Consider the following 12,064-nt stretch of genomic DNA (forward strand, 5'->3'; position numbering starts at 1 on the left):
ACGTAAATCAGCCTGTTTGGGGAGGTTCATTCTGTGTCTGAGATTAAAGAAACCAGAGAAGTGGCTTCCAGTGCCTGCCGGTGACCCTGTGTGAAATGTGTCCCTTCCCTGGCTGCGGAATCGGGGCAGTCTGCAGCGGTGCAAACAGGCGGTCTGGGTCCTGGGTGGGGAAGCCCATCACCTGTTGGGGCCTCGGGCGCGCGCGGCGCAGGGCGGGCCCGGGGGCAGGGGCAGGGCCCGGGGCAGGGGCCGGGGCAGGGGCAGGGGCGGCTCCGAGCACAGCACCCCCACCCCCCACCCCCCTCCCCCCGCTTCCTCCGGGACAGCCTGGCGGGCGGACGGACGGACGCGGGGACGCAGGCACCGCGGGACGGGGGCGGCCCGACGCTGGAATGCAGCTTCCTCGCGCTTGGGAGACTTTGCACCGGCGTGGAGAGTAGTTTGGGGTGGGGTTTCGCGCGGTCCCCTCCCCCCCACCCCACCCCCGGGCCCCCTTCCAGGCGCTTTCTGGGAGCTCCCAGGACTGCGCTCTCTGAAGTTTAAAGAGCAGCGAGGAGCTCGCGCCGCAGGCAGGGACAATGGAAGAAAGCGAAAGCCAGAAATGTGCGCCGTGCGCCCCGCGCTCAGCGGACGGCAGACAGACGCAGGGTAAGTGACCGGCCCGCGCCAAGGTGGAGTTAGGGCCCCGCCGCCCCGCGCCGCCCGCCGCCCGCCGCCCGCCGCCCGCCGCCCGCCGCCCTTCGGGGCCCGGAGGCGGCGCGGTCCCGGGCCGAGCGCTGTCGGGGCCGAGGGCAGACCCGGGGCCCCGGGGCTCCGACTGCACCTCGGGCAGGCTCTTCTCCAGCAGCAGAAGCGGTGAAGCGGGGGCGTGGGGATGCCACCGCGGCGGCGCAGTGAGCAGTCAGTACGTGTTCAGTCTCCAGGCAGTGACAAAAGAGACCGCCCGAAGCGGCTTTCGGTCCTCGCAGCTCCGGCCGCGGGGGGAAGAGGAGCCGCGTCTGCGAGAAGCGGTCCCCGGGACGGCGGCGCTTCCATTCATTGGTTGGGGGTCCAGTGGCGGGAGGGAGTCCCGTAAGGCAGATGCCTGCTGGATGCAAGTTTTGCGGAATTTTGCGGAGTTACGTTGCAGACTGCAGGGACGTTTTCTTTTCCAGGTCAGAACTGCAGGGCGCCACTGGCAGCCTCCGGATGATAGATGGGACTGTGTGAATCTCTGAATGCTCTGATTCGAAAGTTGGGAGTTGTAAGACAATCCTGGTAAATTTTCTGCAGGCAGTCTTCCCTTAATTGTGTTCGTGATCGGCTTGTCTTTTCCGTAGGGAATTTCCAGAAGCTTATGTTGTTCCAAAGAAAATTGCACGGTGGGGCTGGGTGGCGAAAGGACTTCTCTGCTCTCCGGTCTCTGACGTCTGTGATGCCAGAGCCTATCATACCGGATCATACAGGCGGCATGTTCCTAAACCCGCACAATCCGAAAGCATCCCCGCCCACGCCACCCCAGGTTCATGCAGCGGCCAGATAGCAAGAGGAGCGCTTGCGGGGCGGCAGTGCTCCGAGTGGGAGTAGGGATTGATTATGCACAGGGGAAAAGGTGTGTGTTTTAAAAAGGCCAAAGGGAAGTAACAAATGACTCATGCACACTGAAAATGCAAAACTAAGCTACACGGAAGAAAATGGAATTACAAGAGATAGAACACCCCTGCACCCCACCCCCCACCACTTTCTCCCTCCCCCGTGAAACTCAGGAAACCTTAAGCTTAGTAAACCCTGAAGAATCCCCCGGTTTTACAGTCACCAGTCTAGGTATCTGTGTTTGTGCTTCTAAAACAGAGCACTCTCCTCCTTGAGGGGGCCTGGTCGGAGGGGTCCAGTGGAAGATAAGGTTTCCCTTCCCCCCCCCCTTCCAGTTTGATAAGAGGGGATCCTACAGCAGGAATTCAGTCTTTGGGCCTCTGTTGAAATAAATGACACAGAATCTGGAGGGGCAATTAGAACGGGACCAATTTAAGAAATGACTTTCAAAAAAGATGCTGCAAAGGCTGGAGATGGTCGGGCTGAGGGAGCGTGATCACTTTATTCATTTACTCATTCATTCACTGGATATTGAACATCTGTTATGTAGTAGTTACTGTTTTAGCTGCTGGGGATCCAGCAGTGAACAAAGTCGTTGGAAAATACTTGCCTTCATTGAACTTATGTTCTAAGAGCCCAGTCTGGAGGGGAGAGGGTAGTAGAGAGAGGCAATGGACAGGTAAGCAAAATATATAGCATGTTAGATGGCAGTGTTGCCAGTTAAATTTGAATTTCAGATAAACAAGGAATAGGTGTTTTTGTTTTTTGTTTTTTGTTTTTTGTTTTTGTTTTTGTTTTTTTTTTTTCATGAGTATAGCCCATGCAATATTTGGGACATACTTCTGCTGAAATTATTCATTATTTATTTGAAGTTCAATTTTAACTGGGCATTTCCTATTTTATCTAGCAACTCTATTAAGTGGAAATAAAACTATAGGGAAACATAAGGCAGGGAAAGGGAACAGGGAGTACACAGGGTTGCAAGTGAGACTGTAGTAGACAAGGTTATCAGGGAGATCCTTACTCGTGTATATTTGAATAAACCTGTGACAGAGGCAAGGGAAGGAATAGGCAAGAACATGTTCATAGAACAGCAAGGCCGGGGGGAAAGAGGTTAAGAGGTAATGCCAGGCCGGGTCACACAGGGCTGTGAGACTATGGTAGAGATTTGAGCTTTTATTTCAGAGGAGGTAGGGAGCTGCTGGCAGGCCCAACTTGTCACATACAAGGGAAATACCGGGTGCTATCCTGAGAATAACCCAAGTAGGGGTAGGGGAAAGGAGGGAGGCCATTTTGGAGGCTTCTGCAGTAAACCAGGCAGTAGCTTGGAACAGCAGGTAGTAGAACAGGTGGTGATCAGAAGACAGGTAGGTTCTAGATGTATATCGAAAGTGAAGACAAGGAACGCCTGGGTGGCTCAGCCGTTGAGCATCTGCCTTTGGCTGGGGGCCTGATCCTGGGGTCCTGGGATCGAGTCCTGCATCGGGCTCCCTGTGAGGAGCCTGTCTCTCCCTCTGCCTGTGTCTCTGCTTCTCTCTGTGTCTTTCAGGAATAAATAAGTAAAATCTTAAAAAAGAAAAGACAAGAAAGCCAAAAGAATTTCCTTAGAGATTCAAAGTGGGATATGAGAGAAAAGGAGTCAAAGATGGTTTCAGAAACATTGGTCTGCCTTGATGGAGGAATGGAGCTGCCATTTATGTAAATGCGAAAGCATTGGAGTACAGTAGAGGAGAGGGTGTTTATGGTTTGGAAGTGGAAGGGGAGAACAGGAAGGCCTTTGGATAGGTTATGACCTAGATGTTTATCTCGCACCTAAATGGAGATGCTGATTGCACCTAAATGGAGATGCTGATTGCTGCGTGGATATTCTCCCCTGGAATTGAGGAGAAAGGTCTAGGGTCTGGCAGGTCTGCTAGGATTGAGTCTGTGTGTACAGGACCCAGAGGTGCTCTCTGGAGCACTTGAGCATTTAGACGTCTGGGAGAAGAGGAGGGGTGGTCAGAGAGATCCTAGGGTTGAGAAGTATTCAGGTTAGATGTGTAGGGTCCTGTTGAGTTCAGGGTAAAGCGAGCCTGAAAAGGAGAATGGCTTCTGTTCCAGTTCTTCGGCCAGCACGAGGACCATCCAGAGAGGCCAGGCTTCTGCTCACATCACCCATAACACCCCATGCCTGTTCCTAGCCTGGCACCCCTCGTGGTGTTCGTTTATGTATACTTCACTCAATTACAGCGTGGTATTCCAGGGCAGACGAGGCCTTCCTCATCTGTACATTCCCTGCACCTCACAGAGCACCAGGCATGTAGAAAGCACTCAATAAATATTTCTTGAACAAAAGGCTAATTATACCACCCCAGGGCTTGGAGTTTACCAATCTATTATAGATAAGGATCCCCCAGGGTGATCATGTAACTTACTGTCCAGACCAAGGCTCTTTGGGAGAGAAAAGGAGCCCTATAAATAATTATACTGGGACAGCAGTTGTAACACACAACTGTTTTTGGCAAATTGGGGCATATGGCTGCCTCAAGAATAGCTCTAATCAGTGAGGCTTCCATGGCTGAATGGGCAGCCTACTTAAGTCAACAGCAGCATGAATGCATACTGCGGGTGAGCTGCAGCTGCACCGTGCAGAGGAGGCACTCAGTAGTTAACTGGCTGAATTGCATCTAAGAATCTGACACTCACTTTGAAGGCCACGGGCTCCCCAGAGTGATCCTGGGGAATTCCTTGGGATGCATGGGCCCACAGCAGCCCCAAGATGCCTGCTTTTTCTCAGGCCCCTAAGCTCTTGAAACCCCTGGGCCAGCAAAGCGTTATCAGCCCTCCGGCTTGCCTCCCCCCAACCCCTGAATCCCCTGTGTTTCAAGATAGTATTTATCTGCTTTGGTGGTAATCATTTTGCAATAAACAGCTGTATCAAACCCACATACAGTACACCTTGAGCTTGCAAAAATAGCATTGGCAGCCCCTGCAGAGCACAAGCTTGCGGAGTCCCAGATACTCAAGTCTTTGCCCAGAACTCTAAAATTGCCCCATCAGGCTTTGCCCCTTACCCGTTTTTATCCTTCAGAGTACTCGTTACACATTTGTATATTGTCTGCCTCCCTGATTATAATGTGGATCCTCCGTGAGGCAAAGGAATTATGTCTATCTTGATCACAACTTCAGTGTGTTTCCTAACTCCTTTCCGGGTATGGAGGAGGCACTCAATAAATATTTTTTGAGAAGGAATAAATGAATCATCTGACCATGAGAGATGAGATGATGAGACTTTTCTGGAGAGTGGATAGGCTGTTCCTCTTATGTCTAAAACCTATACCAGAAACCTTCTTTATCACTTACTTAATTTTTAAAGCTTTTAAGGTGAATATATATAATGGTCTAATTTCAGCTGTAATTTCTTTTTTTTTTTTTAAAGATGTTATGTATTCATGAGAGACTAAGGGGTAGAGAGACAGAGACATAGGCAGAGGGAGAAGCAGACTCCATGTAGAGAGCCCGATATAGGACTCGATCCCGGGACTCCAAGATCACGCCCTGAGCCAAGGGCAGACGCTTAACCGCTGAGCTACCCAGGTGTCCCTCAGCTATAATTTCTGTGCCAATTGGTGTATGATGTATGTATATCCTATGTATGTGTATGTATATCCTAATATCTGTAGGATATTAATGCAAGAACTGGCCAACCAAGGAACCCTGCGGGCCCCCCAAAAGAATATGTGGTATGTATTAGATAGGCTAATTGTAACAACCCTGAAATCTCTGTGGTTTAGCTCAATGTTAATTTTTTTGAACACAGTGGAATGTGGACATTCCTGGCCAGGTGGATCTCCTGAGGGCCCATCTTTAGGCTGATGGGGATCCCATTCCCCAGGGCCTTGACGGCTTCCACTGGAGCTTTTGCATTCACCCAGCTAAAGAAGAAAGAGAAGGAGCACAGAAGATTATTCAGGAAGCCTGGGGGGCCAGGACTAGAGGTATCTGACATCACTTCTACCCACACTGCATTGGCCAGAGGAATTAGTACAAGGCCCCAGCTTGATGAAGGATGCTGGAGTAACAGTCCTGCTGTGTGCAGCAGGAGGACATTATGGTTTGGAGACATAGATGGACAAAATACTGTCACTGCCACAGTAGGTCCGCGTAGGTAGTACAGCCAGACAATGACTCCTCACAATGTCTCCATGACAAGAGGGGATCTTGGCCTAATTTTAAAAGCCATACCTTAGAGATAACCACCAAAGAGCCACTATAAAGAAGTGAGGAGATGGCTTCTCTGATCTTCAATGGGGAAAAAAAATCTCAGGGAAGTGCTGTTGCTGGCTCTCAGGGTAGAAGGCAGGTGTGGGATGTCTGAACCATGCAAGGTCTCCTATCCCTCCTGTAAGTCCACCCACCTGCCTGGGGCAGCCTGACCGAGGGGCCGGGGGCAGCCTGACCGAGGGGCCGGAGGCCGCCTCGCAGCTCCTGTGGTCTCCTGCCTGCGGGAGAACTTGCTGCATCTCAGCCAGGAAGCCCTTTGAAACTCAGAAGATTCTCTCTCCGGCACTTGGGCCCCGCATTCCTCCCGGCTTCTGCTCTGCTCCCAGGAATGCTGGATGGGCTGCTCTGTGCCCAAAGCTCCTGTTTTGCTGCAAGTGAGCTGCAAGGAGGAGTGGCCCTGGGCGCGGCAGGAAGGGGAAGCTGGAAGCCTTGTCTTCATGCTACAGCTTCATTATTTGTTTGACACGGATTCCCAGAATAGCAAGCGGCCCACCACACCCATTGTTACATGTTAGCACCCAAGTGCATTCCAGGCAAGAAATAGAACTGTATTTCTGTGTTGATGGCTTTGTGGATAATGAGGACTTGGCCGGACCCGGCTCTCTGACTCCATGGCTGTGGAATTGTGACTAAATGCCCTTGGCCTGGTCCCCTTCTTGGTTGTTTCTGTCTCTGCTTAGTCGTTCTGTCCCCCCCCAAAGATCGTGTTCTCCCAGATGACTGGAATGGTGGACTTGTCCCTTCTGTTTCCAGCGTGGGGGTCGGCAGCTCCCGAGGACCGCACCTGACCGCACCTGACCGAGGAGGAGAGGGCTCAGGGGCGAGGGATGCCTGTTCAAGTGGCTTTTCATGGAACTTGGGGTAGGGTGTGGGTGCCTGCAAGGGTGGAGCAGGTGCCTGGTGGTCCGTTGGGAAGCAGATGGGGCCCAGAGCTGAGGGAGGCGTGAGCTCCACCGGGATGGGCTATCTGCCAGGGGGCTGTGCATCTGGCTGGCGGTGCATTAGCCATTGGGGCCCTTTGCTGCTTTCTTCCAAATGGCATTAAACCTTGTTAGGTGGGGATCCCTGGGTGGCTCAGCGGTTTGGCGCCTGCCTTCGGCCTGGGGCCTGATCCTGGAGTCCCGGGATCGAGTCCCATGTTGGGCTCCCTGCATGGTGCCTGCTTCTCCCTCTGCCTGTGTCTCTGCCTCTCTCTCTCTCTCTATCTCTTGAGAATAAATAAATAAAATATTTAAAAAAAAAAAAAAAAACCTTGTTAGGCAACTGGAGACATTTTAAAGATTTATTTATTTATTTATTTATTTATTTATTTATTTATGATAGACAGAGAGAGAGAGGCAGAGACACAGGAGAAGGGAGAAGCAGGCTCCATGCCGGGAGCCCGATGCGGGACTCGATCCCGGGACTCCAGAGTCACGCCCTAGGCCAAAGGCAGGCACGAAACCGCTGAGCCACCCAGGGATCCCCAACTGGAGACATTTTAGAAGAATCCATGAAAGAGAGTGAGAAAAGGGAAAGTATCATGAAGTTGACCTGACTTTCCAGCGCAAAGGGTTAGGAACAAACAGGGGTTTAGAGAGTCAGCGAGTCGGAGCTGCTCCAAGGTGACTGGTGGCAGAAGATCGACTCTGAACCCCGCCACTCCCCCTCCTGTTCCTTTCCCAATTTATCTGAAGGAAGGAAGCGGAAAAATCTTTTTCTGTCTCCAAGGGGCTACTGTTCTGGCTGTCTTGACCTAATCTGGGGATCCTTGAAGGAAACCAAATAGTTCTTGTGAGTCCATGTGTCAGAGCAAGGCAGAATGGAACTTTCTGGCCCTGCTAGTAGCAGAGGTGCCTGAAGGTTTAGTTAGCCACATGGGTGTCTGTGTGTTTGCCGGTGTGAAGAAGTCTCCTTTCCCCGGGATTCAATCTTGCTAATGAATCTAGCTGTCCCGGATAATTTTAAAAATATGTTAATGATGTCAAAAGTAATCTTAGAAATCTGTACAAAAGTCAACAGTGTTATATCAAGTATACAACAGGTTTTTGTCTAATAGAAAACTCATGTGCACACATACACGCTCCAAAAGCAAAAGCTAAACCAGATTGCACACATATTTACCAACCTGACATATGGCACTTTCTGCCTCTAGCTTTATTCAGTGGGTCCTGTCTTCTATTTTTTTTTTCCAAGAAGACACCACAAAAAAGGGAGCCATTGTGTGAGTCCATGTAATGAGAAGGGAACCAAAATAAATGATAGTTAATCCTTCAATATCTTTAAATCAATAGTTTCATCTTCTTCCTCTTCTAAATTCACTGCTGAAACTAATGAAAAGTAGGGGAATTAACCAATTTGGCTATTTTTTCCTCCCTTTCCTCATCGGTGTCTGATGGAGATGCTATAATTAGCAACTTAATGAGAAGTGAAGGGTAAACAAGAAAGAAGAATTATTCCCAGAACACTCTTCTAGGGATGGAAAACCAGAGTAGGAAAACCAGCCTGAGTTTAAAATGTTTTCTACGCCTAACCAAAGAGTGTAGTACCTAGAGTTCTGTACAAAGACGTTTCTAGACAAAGAAGCGGGAAATGCATTGGTAGCATTGCCTTTAGGTGAGCTAGTTTATGCATAAACTGGACACTCCGGATATCACTGGTGTAAAGTTTTGTTTCTTTATCTAGACTCCCATCTAGAACTTGCAAATACTGGATCTCTTTTTCTACATGTAAATTTTTTAGATAAGTAGTTAGCAAATGAGCTCTTATTGGAAACTACTTTAAAAAAAAGTTACAGGGATGCCTGGGTGAGTGGTTGAGCGTCTGCCTTCAGCTCAGGTCGTGATCCCGGGGTTCTGGGATCAAGTCCCACATTAGGTTCCCTGCATGGAGCCTGCTTCTCCCTCTGCCTATGTCTCTGCCTCTCTCTGTCTCTCATGAATAAATAAATAACATCTTTAAAAAATAAAAATAAAAAATTGGGTAGGTTTTAAAGGACTTAGAGCTAGCAGACTGCATATCTCATACTAGTCCAACCATCTCCGGTTTATTAATGAATATGGTGAGGCTGAGATAGACCACATTATATAGTCTAAGTCTAGAGTAAAAAGCAGAACTCCCGAGACCCTGCTCTGCTTTTCCCTGGGAATTCAGGGAACAGGGACACGTTATTCCACCTGCATCCGTGTAGTATGTAAGAACTGCTCCTTATGAAGAGAATCTGAAGGCTTCTGAACATTCATAACCTTCTCTCTCTATTCTCATTCTTTAATAATATTTGCCTGTTTTTCAGGTAACTAGAGAATGCAAACCTGACACCCTATTTGCCAACCATTGAAAATGAATACAGATTCTCTATTCATGTCCTGTAGGTGAAGCACTGTCATTGCCTGACTCACTTGCTCCCTTCTAGATAGAAATCAGTTTGTTCCTAAAGGCCAGGTCAGAGGCAGGGTCAAGGCCAAGGGTCTAGGTCAAGGCTGTCAGAATGATATCAAAGCTCTTCCCTTTTCACTGTGTGTTTTGTTTTATTTTATTTATTTATTTTTAAGATTTTATTTATTCATGAGTGAGAGAGAGAGAGAGAGGCAGAGACAAAGGCAGAGGGAGATGCAGGCTCCATCCAGGGAGCCTGACGTGGGACTTGATCCAGGGACTCTATAATCAGGCCCTAGGCTGAAGGCCAGGCGCTAAACTGCTGAGCCACCCAGGCTGCCCTTCACTGTGTTTTTTACAGACCCCTTCAGGTGAAATGTGTCCAGGCCTTTACATCCTCTCCATTTCTACCTGATAATAATATTAACCTAATTATATTTTATTTTTTTATAAATTTATTTTTTATTGGTGTTCAATTTGCCAACATATAGAATAACACCCAGTGCTCATCCCATCAAGTGCCCCCCTCAGTGCCCATCACCCAGTCACCCCAACCCCCCACCCACGTCCCCTTTCATCCCCCCTAGTTCGTTTCCCAGAGTTAGGAGTCTCTCATGTTCTGTCTCCCTTTCTGATATTTACCACTTATTCTTTTCCTTTCCCCTTTATTCCCTTTCGCTATTTTTATATTCCCCAAATGAATGAGGCCATATAATGTTTGTCCTTCTCCGATTGACTTATTTCACTCAGCATAATACCCTCCAGTTCCATCCACATCGAAGCAAATGGTGGGTATTTGTCATTTCTAATGGCTGAGGAATATTCCATTGTACACATAGACCACATCTTCTTTATCCATTCATCTTTCGATGGACACCGAGGCTCCTTCCACAGTTTGGCTATTGTGGACATTGCTGCTAGAAACATTGGGTGCAGGTGTCCCGGCGTTTCATTGCATCTGTAGCTTTGGGGTAAATCCCCAGCAGTGCAATTGCTGGGTCGTAGGGCAGATCTATTTTTAACTCTTTGAGGAACCTCCACACAGTTTTCCAGAGTGGCTGCACCAGTTCATATTCCCACCAACAGTGCAAGAGGGTTCCCCTTTCTCCACGTCCTCTCCAACTTTTGTGGTTTCCTGCCTTGTTAATTTTCCCCATTCTCACTGGTGTGAGGTGGTATCTCATTGTGGTTTTGATTTGTATTTCCCTGATGGCAAGTGATGTGGAACATTTCTCATGTGCTTGTTGGCCATGTCTATGTCTTCCTCTGTGAGATTTCTGTTCATTGTTTGTTTGTTTGTTTCTTTGCTGTTGAGTTTAATAAGTTCTTTATAGATCTTGGATACTAGACCTTTATCTGATAGGTCATTTGCAAGTATCTTCTCCCATTCTGTAGGTTGTCTTTTAGTTTTGTCTTTAGTCTTTTGCTGTGCAAAAGCTTTTCTTTAGTCTTTTGCTGTGCAAAAGCTTCTTCTTGCAAGATGCATCCATGAAGACAAGAGAAACAAAAGCAAAAATGAACTATTGGGACTTCATCAAGATAAGAACCTAATAATATTTTAATGCTTTCTTAGTTTATGCTAATGGGGGGACTGGAATTTTTAGGTGGTTTACAAATCAGTGATTATAGTAGCTACTTTTGGTCTTGGGGATGAAATAAATGTCTCAGAAACCACCTTCAGATTATAGAAATATAAAAGTCCTGTTACCAGCATGACATTGTAATTAAAAATAAAGAAATAATCAGAATCACCGGAGTTAACTTTTCTGTAATTACAGAGGAAGGTAAGGGGTAACCCAGTTGCCTGCAAACTAGTGTGACCAAGTGTTCTCATTTTGAATAACCTCAGAGAAAGAGTCAGAAATAGCCCACCTTTTTCTGCAACTATTTTAGTGTGATTTTTTCCTATTTCCTTTGATTGTTGATTTTTTCCCCTTCTTTCCCCCCAGAAAATACATCTGCTAGGTGACACTTATACATTAAAAGCTGCCACAAACCCTCTTGGTATTCAGTAAATGAGATTTGTAGTGAAATCATTCATTGTGAACCATATTTTGTTTTTCTTTTGTCTTTCAGAACAAGGAAAAAGCAATCTACATGTAACGTCATTAGAAGATGCAGAATGTCGCAGAACCAAGGAACGCCTTTCTAATGGAAACAGTCGTGTTTCAGTTTCCAGATCTTCCCGCAACATCCCAAGGAGACACACTCTAGGTGGACCCCGAAGTTCCAAAGAAATCCTGGGAATGCAAACATCTGAGATGGACAGGAAGAGAGAAGCTTTCCTGGAACATCTGAAACAGAAATACCCCCACCATGCCACTGCAATCATGGGCCACCAGGAGAGGCTGAGAGACCAGGTAGGAACATGTTGCCACTTTGCTGCACAGAGCTCATTCTGAAATGAACATGAGGGGAAGCAAAGTGACCAATAGTTCAACGGGGAAAAAATAGTTGAGTGGCTTTTGCCCACCTTTGAGTTGTTCCAGATCTCTTTGGGGCCTTGGGAGGAGGAGGCAGCCTGCAGTAAAAGGTTTGACCTGAAGGCTCAGTTCTCTTTATCACCATGCCAGAGAGGAGAGACCCAGAGAGTATGGAGTTCCCCCAAAAGGAGTGTCCAGATGTTCAACCAAAAATATATCTAAAGTGCAGGCAGTGAAGCGTATTACTTTACTGAATGAACCCTGGGATCAATTGCTGTGCACCCAGATAACACTTGAATGCTTAGCACAGTGAATGAATGAATGAATGAATGAATACATACATACATACATACATACATACATACATACATATATACATACATAAATACATTTTTCAGGGTAAAATGGAACAGAGAGGGACAGACTTATGGTCAACCCCTTTTCCTTGGGAA

The 12,064-nt window shown here is 47.7% G+C and overlaps 1 protein-coding gene across 28 annotated transcripts in view; it reads left to right on the plus strand.

Annotated features, from left to right (window-relative positions):
* The window catches only part of KIAA1217 (KIAA1217 ortholog), a 730,776-nt gene that overhangs the window by 440,433 nt on the left and 278,279 nt on the right, over positions 1 to 12,064 (plus strand). For 23 of the 28 annotated variants that reach the window (XM_072749379.1, XM_072749392.1, XM_072749378.1 and 20 more), the window contains one exon: positions 11,266 to 11,549. In XM_072749379.1, the coding sequence (XP_072605480.1) occupies positions 11,436 to 11,549 (114 nt within the window). In that variant the 5' untranslated portion in view covers positions 11,266 to 11,435. Of the gene's footprint in view, positions 1 to 324; positions 649 to 11,265; positions 11,550 to 12,064 lie in introns of those variants that run through there. The other 5 variants (XM_026013622.2, XM_072749370.1, XM_072749390.1 and 2 more) reach the window with 1 other exon arrangement.

This window comes from Vulpes vulpes, chromosome 2 (genome assembly GCF_048418805.1).
Source record: "Vulpes vulpes isolate BD-2025 chromosome 2, VulVul3, whole genome shotgun sequence".
Classification (NCBI taxonomy): domain Eukaryota; kingdom Metazoa; phylum Chordata; class Mammalia; order Carnivora; family Canidae; genus Vulpes; species Vulpes vulpes.